Here is a 25,517-nt window from a genome sequence, read left to right as displayed (position 1 = left end):
AGAGAGAGAGAGAGAGAGAGAGAGAGAGAAAGAAAGTCCTTCATATGTAAAAACAAACCAAAATATAAAGAAAACATAAAACCTAGTGTTACCTGTTGTCCTCCATAGCAGGTACATGTGCAAATTGCTCCAAGATATTCCTTCTGCCACTGGTCGCCCACCTGGTACAGCTTCCCATCATCATAACAGGTGGATTCAACTACAGCAGACAATGAACATCAAACAACCAACCAACCATTAAATGTTAAAAACTGCATAGACTCAACTGTTGAAAAACTCTGCTTACGGGGTTCACACTTAAACTCTCCTTTCCCGTTGCCCAGACAGGTGCAGCTCATCATGTGACTGTTCTCAGCATGACGGTCCCACTTCTCACCAATTCGGTAGTTGTGGCCATTATCATGGCACCACTCTGTAGATTTAAAGACGCTTGTTGGTTAGTACATAAACCTTCAAATGTGTCTAGAGAAAGACATCTTAGAGTTTCCAGTGAATTCATCCTTCACACACATTCATACAGTGGTTATTGCACAAAATAAGCTTATCTCAGAGTTTAATATCGTCTGGTTAAAGGCTGACAATACAAATCTGAGACACGAGCCACCTCATCTCTGGCTGCCATGTTTGATAACCTCGACAAACATGTCAGGAAAAGCTAGCATGGGCAAGTGTACTCAAGTGTAGAAATAAAATATGAAACATGACCTGTCTTTAACTGCCAAACGGTCACCCATGCTACAATGAGGTGTGGTGTTTAGCATGTAGCAGCACTGCTCATTCACTCACTGGATGAATCACATCTGAAATGACCACTGCCAAGGCCAAGGCACTTGCACCAGAGTTTAAAGCCCGTCTCGGACATGCGCTCCCATTCTGCGCCCACCTCATGGTAGGTGGCGGTGAATGTGTCATAGCACACATCCCTGCCTGTGGGAACCACTCCAGTCTCTGGAACTACAGAATATGAGGAGTCAGGAACAAGCATGTTAAGCTCTTGAAATATGGTTACAAATTTGTTTGGGTTAGGGATGATTTACCACTGTTTCCGACAGTCACAACATCATCCAGGATTTTCTGTTTTTGGTCTCCGTTGACAGACTCCACAAGAACATGATAGGAGGCACCAGAGGTGAGACCGATCAGTGTAGCACTAGTGGACGTACCAGGCAGACGCATCTGAAGGAGAGAGAGAGAGAGAGAGAGAGAGAGAGAGAGAGTGTATTAACTAATAAATCACTGATAATATCATACTACAAAAAAAAAAAAAAACATCAATAGCTAGAAGCTACATCATATAGAACCAAACAGGCAAATTTGCACTTTACTTTAGTTTTTATGCTAAAAGTGTAAGCTTTTTTCCCCTGTGTATTTGTTTCATTATATAATCATTGCATTTAATTTTACACCCTGAAATGTCCATCTGCACCCGGATCAAACCAACTCTTTAATTCCCATTCAGAAATTTACTTTCTACCACAATAACGTACAGTAAAATATTAAATTATCTTGATTTAGAGGCTTGCATCAGGATCAGTACGGTTTTTTTATATACATTTTTATTCAGCAAGGATGCATTAAGCTGATCAAAAGTGACAGTAAACATTTATAATGTTACAAAAGAGTTCTATTTCAAATAAAAGCTGTTCTTTTCAATTTCCTATTTATCAAAGGAACATGAAACAAAAAGCATTATGGGTTCCAAAGAACATTTCTTGAGTACCAGATCAGCATATTAAATTAAATTTTAAAATAAAAAAAGAAAACAGGTATTTTAAATAGTAGTAGTACATCACAATATTACGGTTTTAACTGTATTTTGATCAAATAAATGCAGTATGAAATAGTTTTCAAAAACATTAAAAACTTTTACCATCCCTTAACATTTAAACTGTAGTGTGTAGATAAAATACTTGGTTACACTTTACTTGAAGGGGTGTGCATAAGACTGACATGACACCTTCATAATCATGACATGACACATGTCATGAATATGAAGGGTTTTTATGCATGTTTATGACAACTGTCATTAAGTGTCATTCGCTCAGTTATGTAATTTTTAATGCAAAGATGACATTGTTTGAGATGTCTTTGTTATGGGCTATGGTTAGGGGTAAGGGTAGGGGTAGGGTTAGGTCAAATAATGTCATATTTGCATTAAAAATGACATAACTGAGCGAATGACACTTAATGACAGTTGTCATAAACATGCATAAAACCTCCTTCATATTCATGACATGTGTCATGTCATGATTATGAAGGTGTCATGTCAGTCTTATGCACACCCCTTCAAGTAAAGTGTTACCAATCATTACAGTATCCACTGTAATTATAAATATGATAATATGCAATTTATACAGTTCAATACATATGCTGCCAATCAAAGGCTTTAGGTCGGTAAGATTTATTTTTTAAATAAATTAATACCTTTATTCAGCAAGGATGCATTAAATTGATCAAATGTGACAAACCTTTTGTAACATTATGAATGTTTTTACGGTTTCGAATAAGTGCTATCTATCTTTGGAACTTTTTATTTTAAGAATACAGAAATGTTTCTTAGGCAGCAACACAGCATATTAGAATGATTTCTGAAGGATCATGTGACACTGAAGACTGGAGAAATGATGCTGAAAATTCATCTTTGCATCACAGGAATTTTTTTTAAATACATTCAAACATTTTAAATTGAAACAACATTTTACAATATTACAGTTTTATTGTTTTTTCTATAGAAAGGGCAGCCTTGATGAGCATAAGACACATTTTAAAAACATTAAAAATCTTACCGACTCTTTTGAATGTGTATAGTACATGATACTACACAATATCCGCTATAATCATATTAAAATCTGACCTTCATCAGAGATTTATCTGATTCTTCTATTTTTCCAAGCCTTTGTCTGTCACATCTATAAAAGACTCACCAGTTTGCGTAGGGCGTTCTCTCTGTAGCGGTCGTAAGCATCAGTGCGCACTAGAGGCTGAATGAGGTCCACGTCAACGTCAGCACCAGGACCAGGACGACGACAGTTCTCACAGCGCCATCCCTGGAGAGAGCGCATGGTTTTGAACATTCTATATATATATATATATATATATATATATATATATAGAGAGAGAGAGAGAGAGAGAGAGAGAGAGAGAAAGTCCTTCATATGTAAAAACAAACCAAAATATAAAGAAAACATAAAACCTAGTGTTACCTGTTGTCCTCCATAGCAGGTACATGTGCAAATTGCTCCAAGATATTCCTTCTGCCACTGGTTGCCCACCTGGTACAGCTTCCCATCATCATAACAGGTGGATTCAACTACAGCAGACAATGAACATCAAACAACCAACCAACCATTAAATGTTAAAAACTGCATAGACTCAACTGTTGAAAAACTCTGCTTACGGGGTTCACACTTAAACTCTCCTTTCCCGTTGCCCAGACAGGTGCAGCTCATCATGTGACTGTTCTCAGCATGACGGTCCCACTTCTCACCAATTCGGTAGTTGTGGCCATTATCATGGCACCACTCTGTAGATTTAAAGACGCTTGTTGGTTAGTACATAAACCTTCAAATGTGTCTAGAGAAAGACATCTTAGAGTTTCCAGTGAATTCATCCTTCACACACATTCATACAGTGGTTATTGCACAAAATAAGCTTATCTCAGAGTTTAATATCGTCTGGTTAAAGGCTGACAATACAAATCTGAGACACGAGCCACCTCATCTCTGGCTGCCATGTTTGATAACCTCGACAAACATGTCAGGAAAAGCTAGCATGGGCAAGTGTACTCAAGTGTAGAAATAAAATATGAAACATGACCTGTCTTTAACTGCCAAACGGTCACCCATGCTACAATGAGGTGTGGTGTTTAGCATGTAGCAGCACTGCTCATTCACTCACTGGATGAATCACATCTGAAATGACCACTGCCGAGGCCAAGGCACTTGCACCAGAGTTTAAAGCCCGTCTCGGACATGCGCTCCCATTCTGCGCCCACCTCATGGTAGGTGGCGGTGAATGTGTCATAGCACACATCCCTGCCTGTGGGAACCACTCCAGTCTCTGGAACTACAGAATATGAGGAGTCAGGAACAAGCATGTTAAGCTCTTGAAATATGGTTACAAATTTGTTTGGGTTAGGGATGATTTACCACTGTTTCCGACAGTCACAACATCATCCAGGATTTTCTGTTTTTGGTCTCCGTTGACAGACTCCACAAGAACATGATAGGAGGCACCAGAGGTGAGACCGATCAGTGTAGCACTAGTGGACGTACCAGGCAGACGCATCTGAAGGAGAGAGAGAGAGAGAGAGAGAGAGAGAGAGAGAGAGTGTATTAACTAATAAATCACTGATAATATCATACTACAAAAAAAAAAAAAAACATCAATAGCTAGAAGCTACATCATATAGAACCAAACAGGCAAATTTGCACTTTACTTTAGTTTTTATGCTAAAAGTGTAAGCTTTTTTCCCCTGTGTATTTGTTTCATTATATAATCATTGCATTTAATTTTACACCCTGAAATGTCCATCTGCACCCGGATCAAACCAACTCTTTAATTCCCATTCAGAAATTTACTTTCTACCACAATAACGTACAGTAAAATATTAAATTCTCTTGATTTAGAGGCTTGCATCAGGATCAGTACGGTTTTTTTATATACATTTTTATTCAGCAAGGATGCATTAAGCTGATCAAAAGTGACAGTAAACATTTATAATGTTACAAAAGAGTTCTATTTCAAATAAAAGCTGTTCTTTTCAATTTCCTATTTATCAAAGGAACATGAAACAAAAAGCATTATGGGTTCCAAAGAACATTTCTTGAGTACCAGATCAGCATATTAAATTAAATTTTAAAATAAAAAAAGAAAACAGGTATTTTAAATAGTAGTAGTACATCACAATATTACGGTTTTAACTGTATTTTGATCAAATAAATGCAGTATGAAATAGTTTTCAAAAACATTAAAAACTTTTACCATCCCTTAACATTTAAACTGTAGTGTGTAGATAAAATACTTGGTTACACTTTACTTGAAGGGGTGTGCATAAGACTGACATGACACCTTCATAATCATGACATGACACATGTCATGAATATGAAGGGTTTTTATGCATGTTTATGACAACTGTCATTAAGTGTCATTCGCTCAGTTATGTAATTTTTAATGCAAAGATGACATTGTTTGAGATGTCTTTGTTATGGGCTATGGTTAGGGGTAAGGGTAGGGGTAGGGTTAGGTCAAATAATGTCATATTTGCATTAAAAATGACATAACTGAGCTAATGACACTTGTCATAAACATGCATAAAACCTCCTTCATATTCATGACATGTGTCATGTCATGATTATGAAGGTGTCATGTCAGTCTTATGCACACCCCTTCAAGTAAAGTGTTACCAAATACTTTATTTTAATAATTTATTTCATAATAAATTATTTATATAAGTTAATGCATTTAATCAAGTACCCTGAAATGCCCATATACACATGGCCTAGATCAACTTTTTAATGTTCATTCAATAATGTACAGTAATGTTTTACATTTTCTTGATTCAGGTGCATTACCAGTAACTATTGATATATGCAATTAATTGAATAATTAGATTTTTCTTTTTAATGTTTTAACTGATTGACAGCACTAGTATTTAATTACAGGACTTTCAATATCAGATAGGATTGTTTACTCACCTGGAAGCTCTTCTCATTAATCTCTGTAATGGGACTGCATGACACCACATACTCTGAGGTGTGTGGTACAGGCTGCCACATGATTGTGGTCTGGGTCTGAGCTTCCTGGGGCAGGTTTGTCTCATTGTAAAGACCACTGAAGGGGAAGCCAGGTTCAGGTCCCTCGCTCACCTGCACCACTGGCACTCTCTGGCCATCTGCTCCTGGCAGGGGGATGTATACCAGGGGCTCGCGGTGGCTAGGGGGATGAGGCTGCTGGCCGTTATTGCCCAGGTTGTAGCTCTGATATTCAGTGTAGATGTGTTGGCCCTGCTGCCCCGGTGTGTTGTGTCTGTTTGGCCCCAGCATATGCACATGGTTGTTGAAGTGGTCGTTGTCCTCTGGCACATCCAGGATGTCATGGCTGGGCCGGCTGGGGTCGGGGAGCTGCGGGGGCAGCTGGTGACTTTCCAGTTCTAGCAGGAAAATTGTGTTGGGGCAAGCAACTGAGCAAAATAATGCAATAGCATATGTTGCCAGCACAGGGCAATGTACAGCGCATTTAATTAATTGTGCTTTGCTTAGACTAGCCTTGCATTTATTTCTTTTGAATTAAAATCTTTTAAAAAAGGAGCAGCACATATCATATAACATCACATCACATAGCAAGGCTGGTAATATGTACTATATGTATTAATAGCTTTATTAAATATCATCATAAAATGTATTATAATAACAGTTTGAGTGCAAATAGTACCACCAAACTACTTAAAATATTCATTTCAACATGTAGATGTGGAAGTACACTACAGTTCCAAAGTTTGGGGGTAAAAATAAATTACTACTTTTATTTGGCAAGGACGCATTAAATTGATCAAATGTATCACAACATATAATGTTATGAAAGATTTCAAACAAAGGCTGTTCTTTTGAAAGATTCAAAGAATCCTTAAATAAACCTCTCACTATTTCCACCAAAATAATGAGCAGCACAACGGTTTTCAACACTGATAATAAGAAATGTTTCTTGAGCAGCAACTCTGCATATTAGAATGATTTCTGAAGGATCATGTGGCAACGAAGACTGAAGTGATGATGCTGAAATTTCAGATTTGGCATCACAGGAATAAAATATTTTCTAAAATATAATTTAAAATGGTAAAATTTCACAATATGACCATTTCTCATTTATTTTTGATCAAATAAAAGCAGCCTTGGTGAGTATTAGAGACTTATTTTAATAACATTAAAAAAATCTTACTGACCCCAAACACATAAAGAGTAGTGTAAAAGAAAAGTTAACAAAAGTACTTACGAGTTTTTGCCTTTCCAATCAGTGGAATGCTTCTCTGAGCGTTATTTAATGCCACGATCTTGATAACATATTCAGTATCTTGTTTCAAACCTGCAAGTATAGACCACAAAAAGGTTCATAAAAAACTAAGTATAAATAATGGGAGACAAAAAGGTATAACATTATGAAAGTCATAAACTGGGAAAGAGCAGTACCAGAGATGAAAGCGAAGGTCCTGCCAGCCTGAGGTCGAGGGGTCAACTCTTTAGGAATGTCTCCAGCCTCTTCATAGGTCACGTAGTATCCTGTGATAGAGCTTCGTGGAGGCTCCCAGGTAAAGGAGATTGAAGTAGGAGTCAGAGAGGTGAAATGGAGGTTTGTGGGTGGGCTGATAACTGGTTTCGCTGAAAAAATTATTAAATAATTTAAATATAAATAACCCTGTTATGTTATGTTATGTTATGTTATGTTATGTTGTACCTGTAGTAGCTGTAAGGGTGAAAGGCTCACTACGTGCACTTCCATTCAGAGTATAGATATTGATCTTATAAGTGGTTCCTGGCTCCAGACCTATAGAACGTAGAATCATATGATCGAAACAATCACAGTTTCAAAAGAAATATTTACCAAGCATATGTCACACCCTGTAATATGAGCTACATCGGTGTTGTGTTGTACCAGTAATGGTGTAGGTGCGTGAATCAGGTTCAATGGTTCTCTGGATAGGGTTATGGCCGCCCATGGTGGGTGTGGCTTCTACCAGGAAGCCAGAGATGGACTCAGTCTTAGAGCGCCAGGTGAGAGTGATGGAGGAGTCCTTCACATTGGATATACGGACACGTCGAGGTGGACTGATGTCTGGGAAAATGAGATCTAGATTGAGTTTTGGCCAGAACACAGCAAATTGGTGGAGAATGCAAGTGTAAATTCAGAGACGTTTTAGGGAAGGTGGCTTACTGTCAGGTGTTGTGACTTCTCCCTTGACACGACGGCTGGTCAGAGAGTTCTTCACACCGTAAACCTCCACTTCATAATCAGTGCCAGGCTATAAACACACAAAGCCTTGAAAATGTGCTTCACAAAATACCATATAATTTTCTGAAACAATCTGGTACAGGCTTTAATCTTTGATCTACCCACTGACCAAAATGACAAGGTTGATGTACAATATGAGCTTTGCCTGATGGAGATTAGCATTGCTCTCTGACTACCAGTAACCCACAATCACAACTAAAATCAAGAAATAAATGCCTCAAAACCAGAGGAACAGCTGTTTCGATAGAGATTTTTCCATGAAACCACTCAGTGCTGTTTTTAAGGACTTTTTGGCATGAAAAGCATGAAAGCATAGCATGTAACGTAGAACATAAGTAGTTTGTTCCACATTATGTCTAATATCAGTAAGGTTAACGTTTTGAGAGAATGAACTTCTGCAAGTGTGAGATTTATTCACCATGAGTCCAGTGGCGTGGAACTCAGTCGAGTCAGGGGAGATGTTGTCCTCTTTAGTGGGTCCATTCTTGCTCTTGGGGGTGATGGCCACGCGGTAACCGGTTAGCCTGACGTCAGAAGAAGACCAGGAGACAGTGAAGGATGTTGGACCCACTTGGGAGAAGTGCAGACTTGTGGGCCCAGGAATAGCTACAGGGGGAAAAGAGAACATTAAAGAAACATTAAGTATATTACCAGATTTTAACATGTTCTAAAGAACATGAGACTCACTACCACAATACTGGGATGCTGTAATGGTTGCCAGGATATTGTTTTTGGTGTTTAGTATGTTGCTGTGTTCTGGGTGATTGCTAGGTGGCTACTAAAGTTCAGTTACTTTAAATTACAGTAAAAATACGGTAAACAGTAATATTGTGAATAATAGTATATACAATAATAAACACTACATTTTTTTTACAAGTTGCTTGGAAAAATAAAAGCACACTTCTCATTAATTTAATGATTTTAGGTTTCATTCAGTGCAGAACTTATGCATCAAAGTTTTATAGCGAGGACTGAGTAAATAACAAACAGCATTTATAATTAATTTATGTTTTTTATATAATAAATTAAAATAGTATAATATTAAATCATTATAGTTAGAAAAACTGCATTTTGGTAGATCTGATCTTAAATAGTAGAAGAGCAGCTGTTTAAAGTAATACCTGTTGTCTGAGTGCCCACCAGTGGAGTGCTGGGGGTCCGGTCATGCAGTGCGATGACTTTAACAGTGTATTCTGTGCCCGGTCTGAGGCCATGCAGCACTGCAGACTCATCATCTCCACGTGGGGCAGGGAACAGCTCTCTCTCCCCCTCCTCTGGACTGTAGTACAACACTCTGTAAGAGGAGACCACTCCATCAGGACTCTCCCAGGAGATACGCATGGATGTTGAGTCCACGTCAGTGAAGGACAGATCTTTGGGTTTATCCACCGCTAGAGAAAGAAATATTTGAAACTATGAATGAATCGGTTTCAATTAAACCTGATGTCATTACATCTGCAATATTTTAGAATATTTACAAATGGATGAATTAACAGTGATACTTTCATACGTCTTTAACACCCCTTGTGAAAAAGTAAACTTAACTGTATTGAATGTACTCTTACAGTAGTATATTAAAAGTACATTTTATAAAACTGTACTTGCAAATTAATAATGATATTAATGAAATAAAAGGCCACTTAAGTGAACTTACACTTTTATGACTTAACACACTTAAGTACACATTTAAAATGCACACTTTGTGATAATGTCAAATAAAAAATTTTAAGTACATTTTAAATCATTGTTTATGCATTAAAGAAGTACTTTTTTGATGTGTTGACATTAAAGCACATGTAAAGTACTTGATTATTATTTTAACTGTAATATGTTATTTGATATTACATTTAAAATTGTGTGGGTCTAAAAGCATTCTAATGTTCAGCTAATTGCATTTACTATAAATCGAATCTATGACATTTTTTTTATTAATTGCATTTAACATGCTAAAATGTTTACTTAAAGTACATTATTTCCGTAATAAGTACTCTTTTTTTTAAAATATGCTAAAGTGTACTTCTGTTTTACAAGGGATCCAATCACTTTTACAAACTATATGAGACTGTGAAGCAAAAAAACTCTTTCTCTAAGTTTGTGCACCTACTTGTGACTACAGTTTCGACCAGAGGGGGGCTCTCTCCATCCTGTCCCAAAGCATACACACTGACAGTGTACTCCGCTGTCGGCATCAGGCCATAGAACGTCATTTCAGTCTGGTCTGCAATTACATGTGAAAAACACACCTATGCAACTCTCACTTTGACAGCATTACCTCCTTCATTTCAAAAGTAGGTACAACACAATATTTTTATTGAGAGTGATATACATTACCTGGAGCGACCACTTCAGAGAAAGCAGGACCCTGTCCATTTAGCGGAGTTCCTGTGACACGATATCCTGAGATGGGGCCCACTGCTGGGTTCCAGCGCACAGTAATAGTGTTGTCCTTCACGTCAGTCACCTCCATCTTTGATGGAGACTCAATATCTATGTTTAAAGAAACAAAGTCCATTATTTATACATTTTTGCTCTCAACTGAGTGATATACTGTAATTTTACACCATCCTGTCTTCCTAAATCCGTAAAAAGTCTGTCAAACCACCCAACAAAGACCTGCCAGACATTCTCAGATGCCTCGATTTACCTGTTCTGTGCATAACATGAATGGGGGTGCTGGACGCAGGGCTGTCCCCTCTGCCGGTCACAGCGTAAACAGTAATGGTGTAATCGGTGCCTGGACGTAGGCCTTCAATAGTGGCAGTAGACTGGGAGCCGGGGACAGAAAATTCCTGAGGAGCGTCAAAACCTCCTGGATGCGAAAGATCAGAACAATTTAGTCAATGTCAAACAAACCATGATAAAAGGACCATCAATTCACACAGAGACGAATATTCAATGAATATACAGCTGGAATATAAAATAATAAAGCCGGCCCACCAACAGAATTTACCATTTTGGTCACATGACCAGAGCAGCTGCTGTTACATAAAAATAGTTATACCAAACATACATAATATTAATTTAAAATATGTATTTGACACATAATTACCTTAAAGATTATTGTGAATACATGTAAGGTAAGAGCAAATGCATGGTTTATAAGTTAGTTGAGCCAGTAGGATTGCTTGGGGTCTTAATGGAGACCCGATTTTGACTCTGTTTTTCTGTTTTTTGACTCAAGTCTCCGTTTTTTGATAAACTTCATAGTAAATACAAAAACCTGAACAACTCTTAGAAAACATTTAAATACTGTTTGACTTCCTTTCTTTGTGACTAGTGGATGTCAGAGACGTAAACTTGCGTAGTATTTGTGTCTCGGAGTAACCAGGGCAATTTCTGCTTTTCTAAAAGAACCATCTACTGTCAGATAGTCAATCTACATTTACTTTCAGTCCATCTGCTGGTTTTTTACACATTGTTTTGAAAAGACACATTGTATGTGAAAATCAGACCAAATTTTCAATTTTTTTGAACAGGCCTTAAAGGGTTAGTTCACCCAAAAATTAGGCTGTGTTTTACTCACCCCCGAGGCCTCCTGGGTGTAAATGACTTTCTTCTTTCAGACGAATCCAGTCGGAGTTATATAAAAAAATTGTCCTAGCTATTCCAAGCTCTATCATTGCAGTCAGCGGGTGTTGCAGTGCTTCAGTCCAAAAGAAGTTAAATAAAAAGTGCCCTTCCAAAAAAAAGTGTCTCACACGGCTCCGGTGGGTGAACAAAGGCCTCCTGTAGCGAATTGATGCATTTTTGTAAGAAAAATATCCACACAACAGTTGTACATGGAAGCAGCTTTGTACTTCTAATTAGTGACCATTGTTTTGTTTTGATCTCTCCCCTGCGCTTCCGTGTTCGTCACTTCTGAGAGGCGCATGCGCAAAGCCGACCTCATACGTCATCCGCTCGGAGCTGCTTCCGTGTTCAACAGTGAGTGCAAGCTAGATTAAATTGATTATTATATTTTAAATATGGTTATTTTTCTTACAAAAATGCATCGATTCGCTACAGGAGGCCTTTGTTCACCCCCCGGAGCCGTGTGAGACACTTTTTTTTGGAAGGGCACTTTTTATTTAACTTCTTTTGGACTGATGCATGCAACACCCGCTGAGTGGCATTAAACAGCTTGAAAGATCAAAGACAATTTTTAATATAACTCCGACTGGATTCGTCTGAAAGAAGAAAGTCATATACACCTAGGATGCCTCGGGGGTGAGTAAAACACAGCCTAATTTTCATTTTTGGGTGAACTAACCCTTTAAGTGACACAAACTTGTCAACACCATTTCGATATGATTCAATCACCTACCCAACTCTCCATGTGTGATCCTGTAGTACCTCACAGTGACAGAGGGGGCGTCCCAGCGAACGGTGATGCTGGTTGGCGTTGAGGATATAACTTCCAGGTCAGTGGGGGCATCAGAGACTAACAGAGAAAAAGTAATGAGAGACAATTAGTACTAATTCGATCTAAAGTGATCTGCAATGAGAAGTCAAAAGGCAGGAAGTAACAGCATACTGGTAGACTGAGTTCCAGTTAGAGGCAGACTCTCGCGGGATCCGCTGACGGCATAGACACTGATGCTGTATTCGGTCTCCGGGGTCAGGCCTGTGAGGGTGAAATGGCTCCTTGATGGGGGCAGTCTCTCCTCTTTAGCACGTCCACCACTGGTCATTTGGTAGCGGATACGGTATCCTGAGATAATGGCCTGAGGAGCCTGCCAGCGTACGGTGAAGGAGTTGGTGCCAACATCAGAGAACTGCAGGCCGACAGGTGCATCGAGGACTGTGAAGTAAAAGGATGCAGCCAATGAAACAGATCTTAACACAAATCTTAATATTTCTACAGTTTTAGCCAACAAACTCACCTGTTCTCTGAGTGCCAATGGCAGGTGAGCTCTCTCTCTCTTCATAGACACAAATCACACTCACCAGGTACTCCGTGTTGGGCACAAGATCTAAAATCACACGGAGACACTCATTACTAAGGTGTGTTCAATACAGAAACTAAAGACAGAACTGCACAAACAAATAAGGGTCAATTCTTCCATAAGTCACTTACGGCGAAGAACAACGTAGTTTGTGTTTCCATCCACAGTGCGCTCAATGGTGTCATCGTCGTCATCGACTGGATGATAGCGGATGATGTAGCGGTCGATATCAGAGGATTTGGGCACCTGAGGAACATTCCAGGTCACCAGCATAGTGTCTGCGGTCACTTCTCCAAATGACAGGCCAGATGGGGCAGGGACAGCTAAAAGTGACATGAATAAAGTGAATAACTTTTTATTTCCAGTCAAAAGCTGCTTTTTTGATGAAAGATTTCTCTGTATAATATATTTCATTATGTTATTACAGATGTTTTACCAGTGTAAAATTCAGCTTTGCCATCATAGGAATACATTACATTTCAAAACAGATTAAAATAGAAAACCATTATTTTAAATTGTTGAGGACTTCTTAAGAGGAAAAAAAGGTTTGTAGTCAAAGACAGTCTGTCCAGATTTACTGGTAACACTATTTTAAGGACAAATTCCCACTACTAACTAGTTGCTTATTAGCATGCATATTACTAGCATACTGGCTGTTTATTAGAACTTATAAAGCACGTATTAATGACTTATTCTGCATCACCATATTTTAAATATCTTAATCCACCCTATACATAAACTTAACAACTACCTTACTAACTATTAATATGCAGCAAATTGGCAGTTTATTGCGGGAAAACTCTTAATAGTAAACATGTGTTCCCTATTCTAAATTGTTATCGATTTACTTGTCTCTAATGTCTTGGAAACCTTGTTTAGCAATTTTGTCCCAACAAGTACAGTTATATACACACACACACACAAACTCTTACCTGTTTGCTGGGTGATGGTGATGGGTTCGCTCTCTCCGTTTTCTGTGACTGTGGTGACGGTTATGTCATAATCAATACCAGGCTCCAGACCGTGCACAGTATAAAAGCCTGTGGTGGGCTCCACAAATTCAACAAAGATTGGGACACTGTCCCCAGCAGCCAACACCGTAATGCGGTAGCCGGTAACGGCGGTGGAGTTAAGAGGACTCCAGCTGAGGCCGATAGTGGAGTCAGTGATGTTGATGAAGCTAAGGTCAGTTATTTTGGGCACATCTGGAGGAGAGAAGGTACCAGAGGCCCGACACAGACATAGACACAACACAGAAAGACAGAGATAAGTCATCTGACTGGAAAACAGATCCTTGGTTCATATTGTGAATACTGAACCATGGAGATGAGTGTTAGGAATTTGTGATATGAGAATAGTATCACAAATTCATATATGCCATTTTTTCATAAACTGACCAAAAATGTGAAATGAAATTGAGCTCTTATGTTCTTTTTGCCAAAATCAACTGACTAGGATTAATGCTGACAACAGAAACATATGCTTTAATGAAAATTGCTCTTAAAGCAATGTGTATTCAGTAATCTCTCTGTTCTATGTATTTAATGTCTCAATAGACATTAAAAGCAAGTACTGCACTGATTACAATCCACATGCTTTCCCAGTTTATGCATAGTTACTGACAAAAAAAATTATTGAGGTGAGGGGTGATTTGTGTTTCAAAAAGCTCTAATACCTACCCGGAGTCACAGTGGTGGAGACAGGAACACTCTCCATGTCATCCTTCACAGTAAACACGCTGATATTGTACTCCACTCCTGGACTCAGATTCTCTAGCGTGCATGAGTTCTGTCCTGCCTTCACAAACTCCTCTATAGAGTTCCCTTGTTGCCCTTTGGTGGGAGTGCAGGTCACTCTGTAACCCGTGATGTCTGTGGGAACAGAACAAGGGTTACCAAGGGAAGACCAAGCAGTACATTTGCGTAGTGAACAAATGAGCTCATTTGAGAAAGGACAGAACATACTTCCATTACAAAGTGTTCCTGCATTTTTTTTTTTAGACCAAATGAATTTACATGACTTTTCAGTGATCTTTCTAGTTGTTTGTATGCAATTACTGGAACATTGGGATTAATGTATTTGGAACATTATGAACTGGTTTGAGCGATTTTATTGAAAAATCAACTCAAGAGAATGATTCACTCAATCAATTTCTTGTTGATGAATTAAAAAACTAGAAATTAAGTGTAACTAGAAAATATGTATATTCACTGTAGAAATTTCCATTACTTTTATTCATTCATTACTATTATATATATATAATAAATATATATTATATATTATTTATGATAATAATAAGGGTTAGGGTTATATACACACTACCGTTCAAAAGTTTGGGATCAGTAAGAGTTTTGAAAATAAGTCTTTTGTTCTCACAAAAGCGGCATTTATTTCACAGTAAAAACATTAATATTGTGAAATATTATTACAATTTAAAATAACTGATTTCTATTTGAATATATTTTAATCTGTAATTTATTCATGTGATTGCACAGCTGAATTCTCAGCATCATTGCTCCAGTCTTCAGTCTCACATGATCCTTCAGAAATCATTCTAATATGCTGATTTTCTGCTCAAGAAACATTTCTCAATATTATCAATGCTGAAAACGATTGTGCTGCTTAATATATTTGTGGAAATTGTTATACAGATTTTAGGATTCTTTGATGAATACAAAGTTCAAAAGATCAGCATTTATTTAAAATATAATAATATTTAGTACATAGTAATATTATAAATGTCTTTACTGTCACTTTTGATCCATTTAATGTATTCATGCTAAATAAAATATACATTTTCAGAAAAACAGAAGTGTATATTTGTGTTTGAAGTTTAACAAGCACATATAAAACAGAACTTGTTCTATTATGAGGAATATCTCGGTACTAACCTGGGATTTTAGCATCGTTCCATTGAACGGTCAGCTCTCCAGTGTTCGGGTTGGACTCCAGGTTCAGATCCGTGGGTGGAGACAGAGCTGTAGACAGAGAGACAGACAGTCATAAGACAGCTGCACAACTCCACCAACAGTGTGAGAAACTTCTCTCTCACACTCCCACATCTTCAATGAGCTCAATATAATAAGGACAGAGAAATGCCATTTCTTCACACTTACGAGTAACCACGCGTCGAGTGATGGGGTTACCATGCTCAAGACCGTCGAAGACCGGCTGGACGCTGTAGGTGTACTCAACTCCAGGAGTTAGACCTGAGATGAGGACACTACCAGACTCTGAGATCATGTCCTTTGGAGCTTCTCCACCTTGGCTGGGCCTCACAGTCAACTGCAGAGCAAAATTAGAGATTAAGCACTGTGAGTGGTCATGACTGAAATGTGTGTAAATGTGAGAGAGAGAATGTCAAAAGTCAGTTTCTCAAGAGTACTTTCACATGTGTCTCACACCGGCCATTAAACCAAAGAGTGATCGCCTACAGCTGTGCTCTGGTATGTTTCAATAGTACCTTGTATCCAATTTTAGGCGCAGGGGTCCAGAAGACAATGATGGAGGTGTCTGTGACATCAGTGCTGAAGGAAGGAGCATTTCTCATGGGTTGAACTGAAAGACAGAAAATACAGGACTATTGCTTTAGCACTCTATATTATATGATTTGCTTAGAGCAAGCAAATATATTTTGAACTTTTCTTTTTTTTTTTTACAAAAGAAACTCACATGTGGTGAAGATGGCGAGGGATCCCTCACTAAGCACAGTGCCTCTTTCTGCATGCAGAGTGGCAGTGTATTCAGTATCAGGCTGCAAGTTGAGGAGTGTGTACTGAGACAGGCGGGCAGGAATACGCAGCTGTTTGGGGTTTGAGCCCTCGACAGTCAGGAAAAGTCTGTAACCTGTGATTTGAGCCTTAGGAGCTGACCAGATGATTACAGCACTGTCTTCAGTAACGTTTGCGAAATGAATATCGGTGGGTGGGTCGGGCTCTGTGAAGAGAAAGATGTACAGGGTTAGTATGCATCACACTGCCAAAAATAATAGAAACAGTTAGGCAAGATGTTTAGTATTGTGAAATTATCAATCTGATTATGTTATATTGTTATGTTATACGCTATGTATCATTTTTTGTAAATATATTATGCAAAGTTGATTTAGAAGCCTAGTTTTTTGCAGTATAGAGATAATCTTTGGTCATTTTCTCACTTGTAGCTTGCTCTCCAACCAGCGGCTCACTCTCTTCTCCTGATTTGAGAGTAAAGATGAAGAACCGGTAGAGGGTTCCAGGCTGGAGGTGTGTGATCTCAGCATAAGCGTTCTGTGTCACTGGGAAGGGGAGTTCCCTCTCGACCAACCCATCTGGAGCAACCTCGCCCACAGACACACGGTACCCTGACACCACTGTGGATGGTCCGGTCCAAGTGATTGTGATCTTAGAGTCAGACACTTCAAAGAACTGCAGATCAGTTGGAGAGGGAACTTCCTCTGTGAGTAGAACAATTTTTATTTTTTTTTCAGACTACATGGATAAAGTTTCATGCTATCATAACACTTGCTCCTCAACAAAACCTTTTTCTACCTCTTGAGTCATAAAACCTGATTCTGACCTTCCTTTGAAGGGCTTAACTTTAACTAGTCTGTGAGATTCTTACCACAGACATGAGGACCACCACAGTCTCAGACTTATAAATCTTTAAATTCAGCAGACAAACTGTTTATACAATCACAACAGTTTAAAACCCCCAGCAACTTTTCTGAAGTGGTAAATATCTATTATTTGCCCAACAAATTTCCCAACACTGTATTTAAAATGTATTATTCTTCAAGTGTCTTGCAGTCTCATAAGGCAATATCCCTAAATTGCTTCTGATTTCAATCTGGCCCTCATTTTTCCCAATTACAGCCATGAGGGTAGTCTGTACAAAGCACTTGAAGTTCACTTAATCTGCATTATGTTCCGCCAGCCTGCACCAGCTTCACCCCCACTGTACCCAGCCTTCTCACAGCTGGCCGCCATTACTGAGAGATATCGCTCTGGGGTTGCTTCCACCCACTGAGCAAAGGGATCACTTCTGACCCCAACAAGCTCTTACAAAAAGGAAAAACTTTATTCATGCAGATCCACGTCGGATCTCGTAGTGGAGATTTGTGGTTCTGTATAAATACAAGTAATTCACAAATTCACAAAAAAAAGACTTGGATTAAAAAAAACAACACACTGTAGTTGTCATTAGGGATGGGCGATAGGACCAAAATTGTATGGAATTTTCTATCACAGTAGCAGTAGAAAATATTTTTTTAATATTTTTATTTTTAGTTTATATCAGATTGTATAACTAATGTTCAAAATAGTATAGTCAGAAAGATTGTTCAATGATCAAAAGAGACAGTAAATATACTTATGATGTTACAAAAAAAAGTTTATATTAATATTTCAAATAAACACTCTTCTTTTAAACTTTTTATTCATCAAAGAATCCAGAAAAAAATGCTTTATGGTTTCCACAAAAACAATAACCAGCAAAACATTGATACTAATAAGAAATGATTCTTCAGCACAAAATCAGATATTAGAATGATTTCTAAAGGATCATGTGACACTGAAGACTGGAGTAATGGCTGCTTTGTAATCAGCTTTGCCATCACAGGAATAAATTACATTTTAAAATATATTCAAATAGAAAATAGTTATTTAAAATTGTAATAATATTGTAAAATATTACTGTTTTTATTTTTAAAATAAATTCAGCCTGTAAAATATCATGTAATTTTCCAACATTCTAGTGACTTAAATTCTTCAAAAAAAATTAAGTGTCTCACAGGAAAAAACAAACCAACAAATAACACCGTACAGAAACAACTTTACATAATGTCACAATAGGACTTAAAACAATAACATATTATAAATAGAACTTGATGAGCCAATATTTCAAGTCATTAATAAATAAACACCAGGCTTAGCATGGTGCAACACATCAAAATGAAACCACTCCTATTATAATCAACAAAGCAGTCTACATTGGAAAACTATGCTATAGTTTTCCATTTAATCTTGGATTTTTTTTTTTAAGTAGTAGAACCTCCACCAATTGACATATCTACCATCATACTGTCCAGCCCTACTTGTCAGTTTTCCTCTACAAAAGTTTGGAGGCTTGAGGCAACCATTAACAGTGGAAACTACATAATCACTAAATGACTTTACAGATGCTGTCCAAGCAGAAAAAGTAACAAGTTTGGTTGAATTTCAAACATATTCCTAGCACAGGACGAAAGAAACTCAAAGACAAACAAACAGTGCCAAAAGGGCCGTAGGGGGTGATTGAGACAGCTGTGTTGATTGGGTGTGCTTTTCTCCATCCACAGAACTTCAAAAGAACAGACGGCAAACACAAGGCATGGGCCCACCCAAATCAAGGTGTGGATGAGTGCATCTTAAAACCAACATCCTTGATTTCAAACGCTCCTAGAGGACGAGCATTTGTTGAAAGTTGTAAAAGAAAAGATCACAAGGAAGAGCAAACCCTAATCGCCACTCCAACAAAACACCTGGGAGAAACGGCAAACGGCACTCTTGCTCTCAGTTAACATCTGGAAGCCTTTGACTTCCAAACCTCTCCCCACCCATGCCCACAAGACTACTTATAGCAGTACACAGCGTGACCCACATACTCTGTGTGTGTGTGTGTGTGTGTGTGTGTGTCTGTGTGTGCACGAGAGAGGGAACATGTGCCCCATAAAAGATGCTGTTTACTCACTAGCGAAAGACTGCTGAGGCTCGCAGCTCAACTCTCCAATGCCATTTCCATAGCAGTAACATCTGTAGTGGATTCCCTGAATGGGTTTGTCCCAGGACTCTCCAATCTGATAGAACACTCTAGTCTCTGGCTCCTGGCACTGATCTCTGGTTTCAATCTATGTCAGATCACTGAATCTCACCACTATCAATAAACTCCCCAGGATTTGCTTGGCTGTAACTGGCACCCTGGTGATAGAGAAACCCATCAAAGCTCAGTCAGAAGGAGGTGTTTATGTAAATATGGCTGAATATGTGCCGAGTGATCTTCTTTTTTTTTTTCACATATAGTTAACATCCTCATCTTAACTATTATCAGATCTCCTCCCATACAGAGCACTGCAAAAAATGCTTTTCTAGCTTAGATCATTTCTCGTTTCCAGCCAAAATATCTAAAAATTCTTAAATCAAGAAGGATTTTCTAGACAAGTAAAAATTGTCTTGTTTTCAGAAAAAACAAGTCGAATTGAAGTGAGTTTTTGCTTGAATAATAATAGCAAAATAATCTGCCAATGGGGTAAGAAAAATAATCTTGTTTTCTGTTTGAAATAACTTAAATTCGACTTGTTTTTTTTTCTGAAAACAAGACTTTTTACTTGTCTAGAAAATTATTCTTGATTTAAGAATTTATAGATATTTTGGCTGGAAACAAGACAAAAGATCTAAGCTAGAAAAGCATTTTTTGCAGTGAGCACAAGCTGATTGAAAAAGCTGTGAGACGCATGTAATGACACTTAATTTATCTATTCAGTCTTTTTGCTAATATGCACAAAGTAAGGAAAAGAATGGGGCCTGGAATGTGATGTTTAAGATAAAATGATGTGCTCAAGGCACGTTATTAAGATCCAGGACCGTTAGAGGGCTAAAGTGCTTTCATTACATTAGAATTCTCCATCTTCCTATGTTCCAAGCTCCTGTCAAGTCCTAACATGTTACCCTCTCTTTCTCTCTGGCTCCAACATTTATTGCTAGTGTAAAACTGGCACTTACCTGCCATGGGACAGAAGCCAAACCGCTGCTCTCGGTCATTGTTATAAGTTGTGCCGCACCATTTCATGCCATCTCTCCTGCCGTCAGCAGTGCAGTCAGTGTAGTTACGGCCATTGTAAAGGTATGGGAAGTGACAGAGTGCACCATTGGAATTTCCCCCTCTGGTTGTGACCATAACTAAAAATGAAGATATTTACCAATGAAAAGCAGTAGCAGTTTCAAGGAAAAGTTTCAACTTCCAATAAATTTATGACAGGAACAGTCACCAAAGGGTTTGGAGTTAAGTGCCTTGCTCAAGAGTATAACTGTGATGAGTACATTAATACTTTATTCAGAATGCATTAAAGTGACCAAAAGTGACAGCAAAAGCACTTATAATGTTGCGAAAATGTGGATTTTAAATGCTGTTCTTTTAAACTTTCTTTTCAACAAAGAATCCTGAAAATTATTAAACTGTTTTCAACACTGAAAAGTATAAGAAATGTTTCTTGAAAACAAAATCAGCACATTATAATGCTTTTTGAAGGATCATGAGACTGAAGACTGGAGTAATAATGCTGAAAACTCAGTTTTGCCAGAACAGGATTTTTTTATTTAACTGATTTTGCTGTATTTTTGATCAAATAAAAACCGTTTTGGTGAGCATAAGAGACTTCAGAAACATTAAAAAGTTTTACTGACCACAAACTTTTTCAGGAATGTATATAAACTTACCATTATTGCTGGTACAGAAGGAGTACTTGTAGTCTTTCTCAAAGTCGGATGAGGTGCTGCACCAGAGCTGCCCATCACTGCGTCCCTCAGACGTGCAGGAATAGAACGTTTTCCCCATGAACACAAAAGGAAACGCACATGGCTGGCCACCTGAGCTCCCACCATACACCTGGAACTGGTTCTCTGCGCACACACACACACACACAGACACAAGCACAAGCACAGCATTCAATCTAAATGAACACTGATCATTTTATCAACAATGACATAAACGTGATAAATCGAGACACGAACCTGGCTCTTCACAGCTGACACCGTTCCCCAAGCAGGTACACAACATCTGTTTGCTGCCCTGGGTCTTGATCCAGCGCATGCCCAGGGTGTAGGAAACACCTGCGTCTGTCAGACAGGATCCCTCAGTGGGGTGTTCAGGCACCGCCTGTGGCTGGTACACTGCAGGCTGGACATTGGTCACCACACGAGACCCAGTACCTAGTGCACAAAATAACACATGAGGATACATATTTTGCCTCAACCAGTCTGCCAGGGCCCACTAGGGGGCCTCTAAAAACATCCAGGCACACCCCAAATAGTCTTAAAATGATTAAAATTGATTTATATCAAGATCATTTTAGCTAAAAATAAAGATATACAGTTCTCAAATGAAATAGATTGGACATCATGATATTCAGTCATGAGACGTTGACGCTAACCTGAGCCACTCATATTCTGTTAATGGGAAGATCATCAGTTAATAATGATTTCTGCCTCTTGCACAAAGCAATTGTATTATTTCAAAAGCCTTGTTATAGAGGGCACTGTTCACATTAATACAGACTTGTTTTTAGTGGGGGGGTTGGCGCTTGACAGATGTGGTCACTATGAACTGTCACATGAAAATTGGCTGTGTGATAATTCTCCAAAAATACAGCAAGGGCTTGGAAATACATGAGAGTAAGCAAATAATGACAGAATTTTTTATCTTTAGGTCAGTGATACTTTTGTATTTCAATTATGACAACTCTCGGAACATTTTAGCATGGTGATGGATATGACAATGTTAATGTATTTGGTCTTGGCGGAACAGATCTGCTACGCTGCTGCTCAATTGCTGCTGCTATTGGTTATTGCTGTAGTTGTAGATTATTGCTGCTGCTGCAAGCAAGTACAGGAACTTGCTACTGCCAATGCATATGGCAATACGGTTCCGTGAGTATTTAAGACATACTGATGCTGCACAAATATCATTTACAGTATATCTATATATTTATATAAATATCAAAATAACCCCGTAGCAGATCTATACAGGTGGAGCTGTGGAAGGTGAAGGGTTTCAGAGAACTCCAAAAGTACGCTGCAGGAATCTCAAGTGAATGCCAGCCAGCCATATAAATGCAAGGCCGTAAGCTCATTGGCTGCATATGCAGCATGAACCAATCAGCTTGTGCCTAGTCGTTTAACTCTCTGAATATCATCAGATACGTTAACACCCCGTTAGCCTGCGCCATCTAGAGTTTCATGACTGAACTATATATTTATATAATACTACAGTATTTTGAGTTAACCTTTACTTTTAATTTTAACTGAATATTTTTTTTTAATTTGCCAGTTTTTTTCATTTTAAGGTTTTCATCTAATATATATATTGTATTCACATTTATTTCAATTAACAAAAATGTGAGGTTCTTACCCAGGCTAGTGGTGTGCAGTGACGCATGTCTCTCGCATTTCCACTCTCCACGTCCATTTCCTGTACACAAACACTGTAGCACGTGCCCACGAGAATCCGTCTTGCTCCACGTGTCTCCAATCCGGTAAGAAGTGCTTGTGTCCTGGTCATTACAGCGATCTGTGATGCACACACAAACAAACAAAGAAGATGTTTCTCATCAGAATCATGTTGCGGTTAAGCTCCTCTAAATAAACAATTTTTGAAAAACACAGTAAGGTAAAACATTTTCCCTCTTCTAGCCAGTTAAAAAGTCCTTGCGCTGAAGCCAGAGGGTTTAACTGCACTTTGAGTGGATAAATGAAGTGAAATCCAGTTGGACAGATGGGAGATTGGGAAAGGGAGTTTTGTGCGCTTTGGACTGTTCCATTATTCTAAAAAGCATGGAGTTCTTACTTCTGGATGTGCATGTAATACGTCCACTTCCTTCTCCTAGGCAGGTGCAGTCCACGATCATCCAGCCTTGGTAGGGTTTCTCCCAGGTCTCACCAACCATGTAGGATGTGCCAGCTGCATTGTCATAACAGCGCTCCGCTATCAAGAAAAAGAAAAAAAAATGGTTTTAATAATATGATGATGTTAATACTATTACTTGTATGATGTATCTCAGTTCCTTTCCATCATGTCCAAAACCACTATATTTCATTTAAAGAGCTCATTAAATCGCTTGATGATTGCAGTTTCTTGCCTGTCACAACATATTTCGTATTGAAACAGGAAATTTGTGTGGGACATATTGGAGGGATCAACCCCATTAAAAACAAAATAGCTGATTGTTTGCGACAAAGCCATGAACCATGACTTGATACTAGCAGGTTACAGTTGGTATTAAGGGAAGGGACATTCTTATTCTAGAAAGCATTTGACTGGACAAAACTCTGTAGTGCATGATATAGTTTTGGTCCGTTTTAAATTGTGTATATTGGCTAAAAATTAAATTTCCTAATGTTTTGCTAAAGTATACTATCATAGCAAACACACAGACAAAAAGCCACAAAATTCCTGGTTCCTTAAATGCTCAAACTCACCAACAGGTTTGCAGGTCCACTCTCCTTTCCCATTTCCCAAACAGATGCACTCCAGCATGTAGTCTCCAGTGTCATGGGGTCTCCTCCATGTGTCTCCAATTTTGTAGGAGTGCCCTCCCTCATGACAGCGGTCTACAACAGAGGCCAAGTAGGTAAACAGCAGCACAACTCCAAAAAGCGTAATTTCCAAAGTGCCATTACGTAAAGTGAAGGAAAGTTCCAGTCTACCCACTCGCAATGGTGCAGCTGATTTTCCCTCGGCCAGAGCCAATGCAAGTACAGTCCCAGATCATCCCATCCTTGGGCCTCTCATAAGTCTCTCCAACCCGATAGGAGCGATCATTTACTTTATCATAGCAGGTTTCCTCAGCTGGGAACAGACATGGACTTTGTTCTTCATACTATTCAGAGTTAACACTTAACACAACAAACTTAAACTGGTCAAATGCAATATACGTTTACATGCATATAAATGGTTATTAATTTAACCAAGTTAGGAAATATTCATCCCAGTACTCCAAGGGACAAAACCAATGTAAGAGGACTCACCATCAGGCTTTGATTTACACTTTATAGCAGAAACTCCATGACAAGTGCAGAGCAGTGTGCTGCCCAGATAACTGCGCTCCCACTGCTCTCCAACTCCATAAAGCTGACCATTCTCAACACAGTCATCTGCAGAGGACACAACCGAACCCTTCTGAGCAATATTTTAGAACCCTTCTCTACATAAACCTCGATCACACAAAGAAGAAAAAGAGGATCCCTAATGTACATTTTCCAGCGTTTAATTAACAACCTGCGTGCGTAAAACCAAAAATACGCTACTAAATTTACCGTATCAAAGGATCAAAACAAAAACGAACACATGGACAATCGCATACCTTGGGACACGGATGACACCAAGTGTTCCTGAGCTTGTCTCCTATGTTTCCCCGTTCCTTTCGGCATACACTGCACAGTGCAGGCGAGCAAAGCCACTGCCAACGCCGTGCCCAACGGGCCACCGGTCATTTTTACAGGTGAGATGAAACACAAGTATACCGAGAGTTAAACCTTCCTTTCCTAGCAATGGAGGCTCGAGGAGACGCAGCAGTCCAGTGGCTGAGGGATTCAGATTCACCACAGCCTCTTCAAGTCTCCAGGTTCCCTCTCTGTGCGTTTCTCTCCCTGTGCGTCCTGCCCCTCCTGCTATTGCACGCACCTCTGTGGAGAGCTCAGACATGCGGAGCGCTTTTATTTGACCTCCACATTCCGCCCTGGAGGAGGATCTACCCCTGCACACGCGGAGGAGAGCCACACAGACAGACCCAATCTGAAGCTCGCTTTTTGCGATCAAAGTTTAGGCTAATAATTAATTCAAAGCTAACACTTGCAAACAACC

General features: G+C 38.8%; 2 protein-coding genes across 2 annotated transcripts in view; both read right to left on the bottom strand.

Annotated features, from left to right (window-relative positions):
• The window catches only part of LOC107551061 (fibronectin-like), a 4,975-nt gene extending 3,798 nt beyond the window's left edge, over positions 1 to 1,177 (bottom strand). Inside the window, exons 1-4 of the mRNA XM_016232550.1 lie at positions 1,038 to 1,177; positions 787 to 954; positions 287 to 412; positions 93 to 199 (exon numbers count right to left, since the gene is read on the bottom strand). Coding sequence (XP_016088036.1) covers positions 93 to 199; positions 287 to 412; positions 787 to 954; positions 1,038 to 1,176 — 540 coding nt within the window. The 5' untranslated portion in view covers position 1,177. The remainder of the gene's footprint in view (positions 1 to 92; positions 200 to 286; positions 413 to 786; positions 955 to 1,037) is intronic.
• A 1,732-nt stretch (positions 1,178 to 2,909) lies between these two features.
• Positions 2,910 to 25,325, bottom strand: LOC107551060 (fibronectin-like). The gene is made up of 39 exons (XM_016232549.1): positions 25,018 to 25,325; positions 24,683 to 24,808; positions 24,366 to 24,503; positions 24,134 to 24,265; positions 23,502 to 23,639; positions 23,067 to 23,225; positions 21,671 to 21,868; positions 21,377 to 21,559; positions 20,663 to 20,839; positions 19,635 to 19,778; positions 19,323 to 19,342; positions 17,529 to 17,567; positions 17,083 to 17,395; positions 16,602 to 16,865; positions 16,393 to 16,487; positions 16,046 to 16,214; positions 15,821 to 15,907; positions 14,609 to 14,800; positions 13,862 to 14,134; positions 13,061 to 13,252; positions 12,867 to 12,956; positions 12,518 to 12,784; positions 12,308 to 12,424; positions 10,649 to 10,813; positions 10,336 to 10,491; positions 10,109 to 10,222; positions 9,126 to 9,395; positions 8,423 to 8,610; positions 7,927 to 8,014; positions 7,648 to 7,827; positions 7,450 to 7,539; positions 7,185 to 7,373; positions 6,991 to 7,080; positions 5,697 to 6,151; positions 4,149 to 4,287; positions 3,898 to 4,065; positions 3,398 to 3,523; positions 3,204 to 3,310; positions 2,910 to 3,047 (listed from the first exon to the last, which is right to left on the bottom strand). Exons 1-39 carry the CDS (start codon positions 25,145 to 25,147, stop codon positions 2,910 to 2,912), a joined length of 6,306 nt encoding a protein of 2,101 aa, XP_016088035.1. The 5' UTR covers positions 25,148 to 25,325.
• Between the last annotated feature and the right edge of the window lie 192 nt (positions 25,326 to 25,517).

The sequence above is a fragment of the Sinocyclocheilus grahami genome, unplaced genomic scaffold, assembly GCF_001515645.1.
Source record: "Sinocyclocheilus grahami isolate Dianchi unplaced genomic scaffold, SAMN03320097.WGS_v1.1 scaffold413.1, whole genome shotgun sequence".
In the NCBI taxonomy this organism is placed as follows: domain Eukaryota; kingdom Metazoa; phylum Chordata; class Actinopteri; order Cypriniformes; family Cyprinidae; genus Sinocyclocheilus; species Sinocyclocheilus grahami.
The sequence above is the reverse complement of the archived record's forward strand: the minus strand, read 5'-3'. Positions and strand labels throughout refer to the sequence as shown.

Excerpts from the sequence above, each read along its gene's own strand:
- LOC107551060 (XM_016232549.1), bottom strand. The coding sequence starts at position 25,147 with ATGACCGGTGGCCCGTTGGGCACGGCGTTGGCAGTGGCTTTGCTCGCC. Across the intron at positions 8,015-8,422 it reads TCCACGCCACTGGACTCATG|CCTGGCACTGATTATGAAGT; the intron begins GTGAATAAATCT and ends GTGTGTTTATAG. Across the intron at positions 3,311-3,397 it reads AGAGTTTAAGTGTGAACCCC|TTGAATCCACCTGTTATGAT; the intron begins GTAAGCAGAGTT and ends TGTCTGCTGTAG.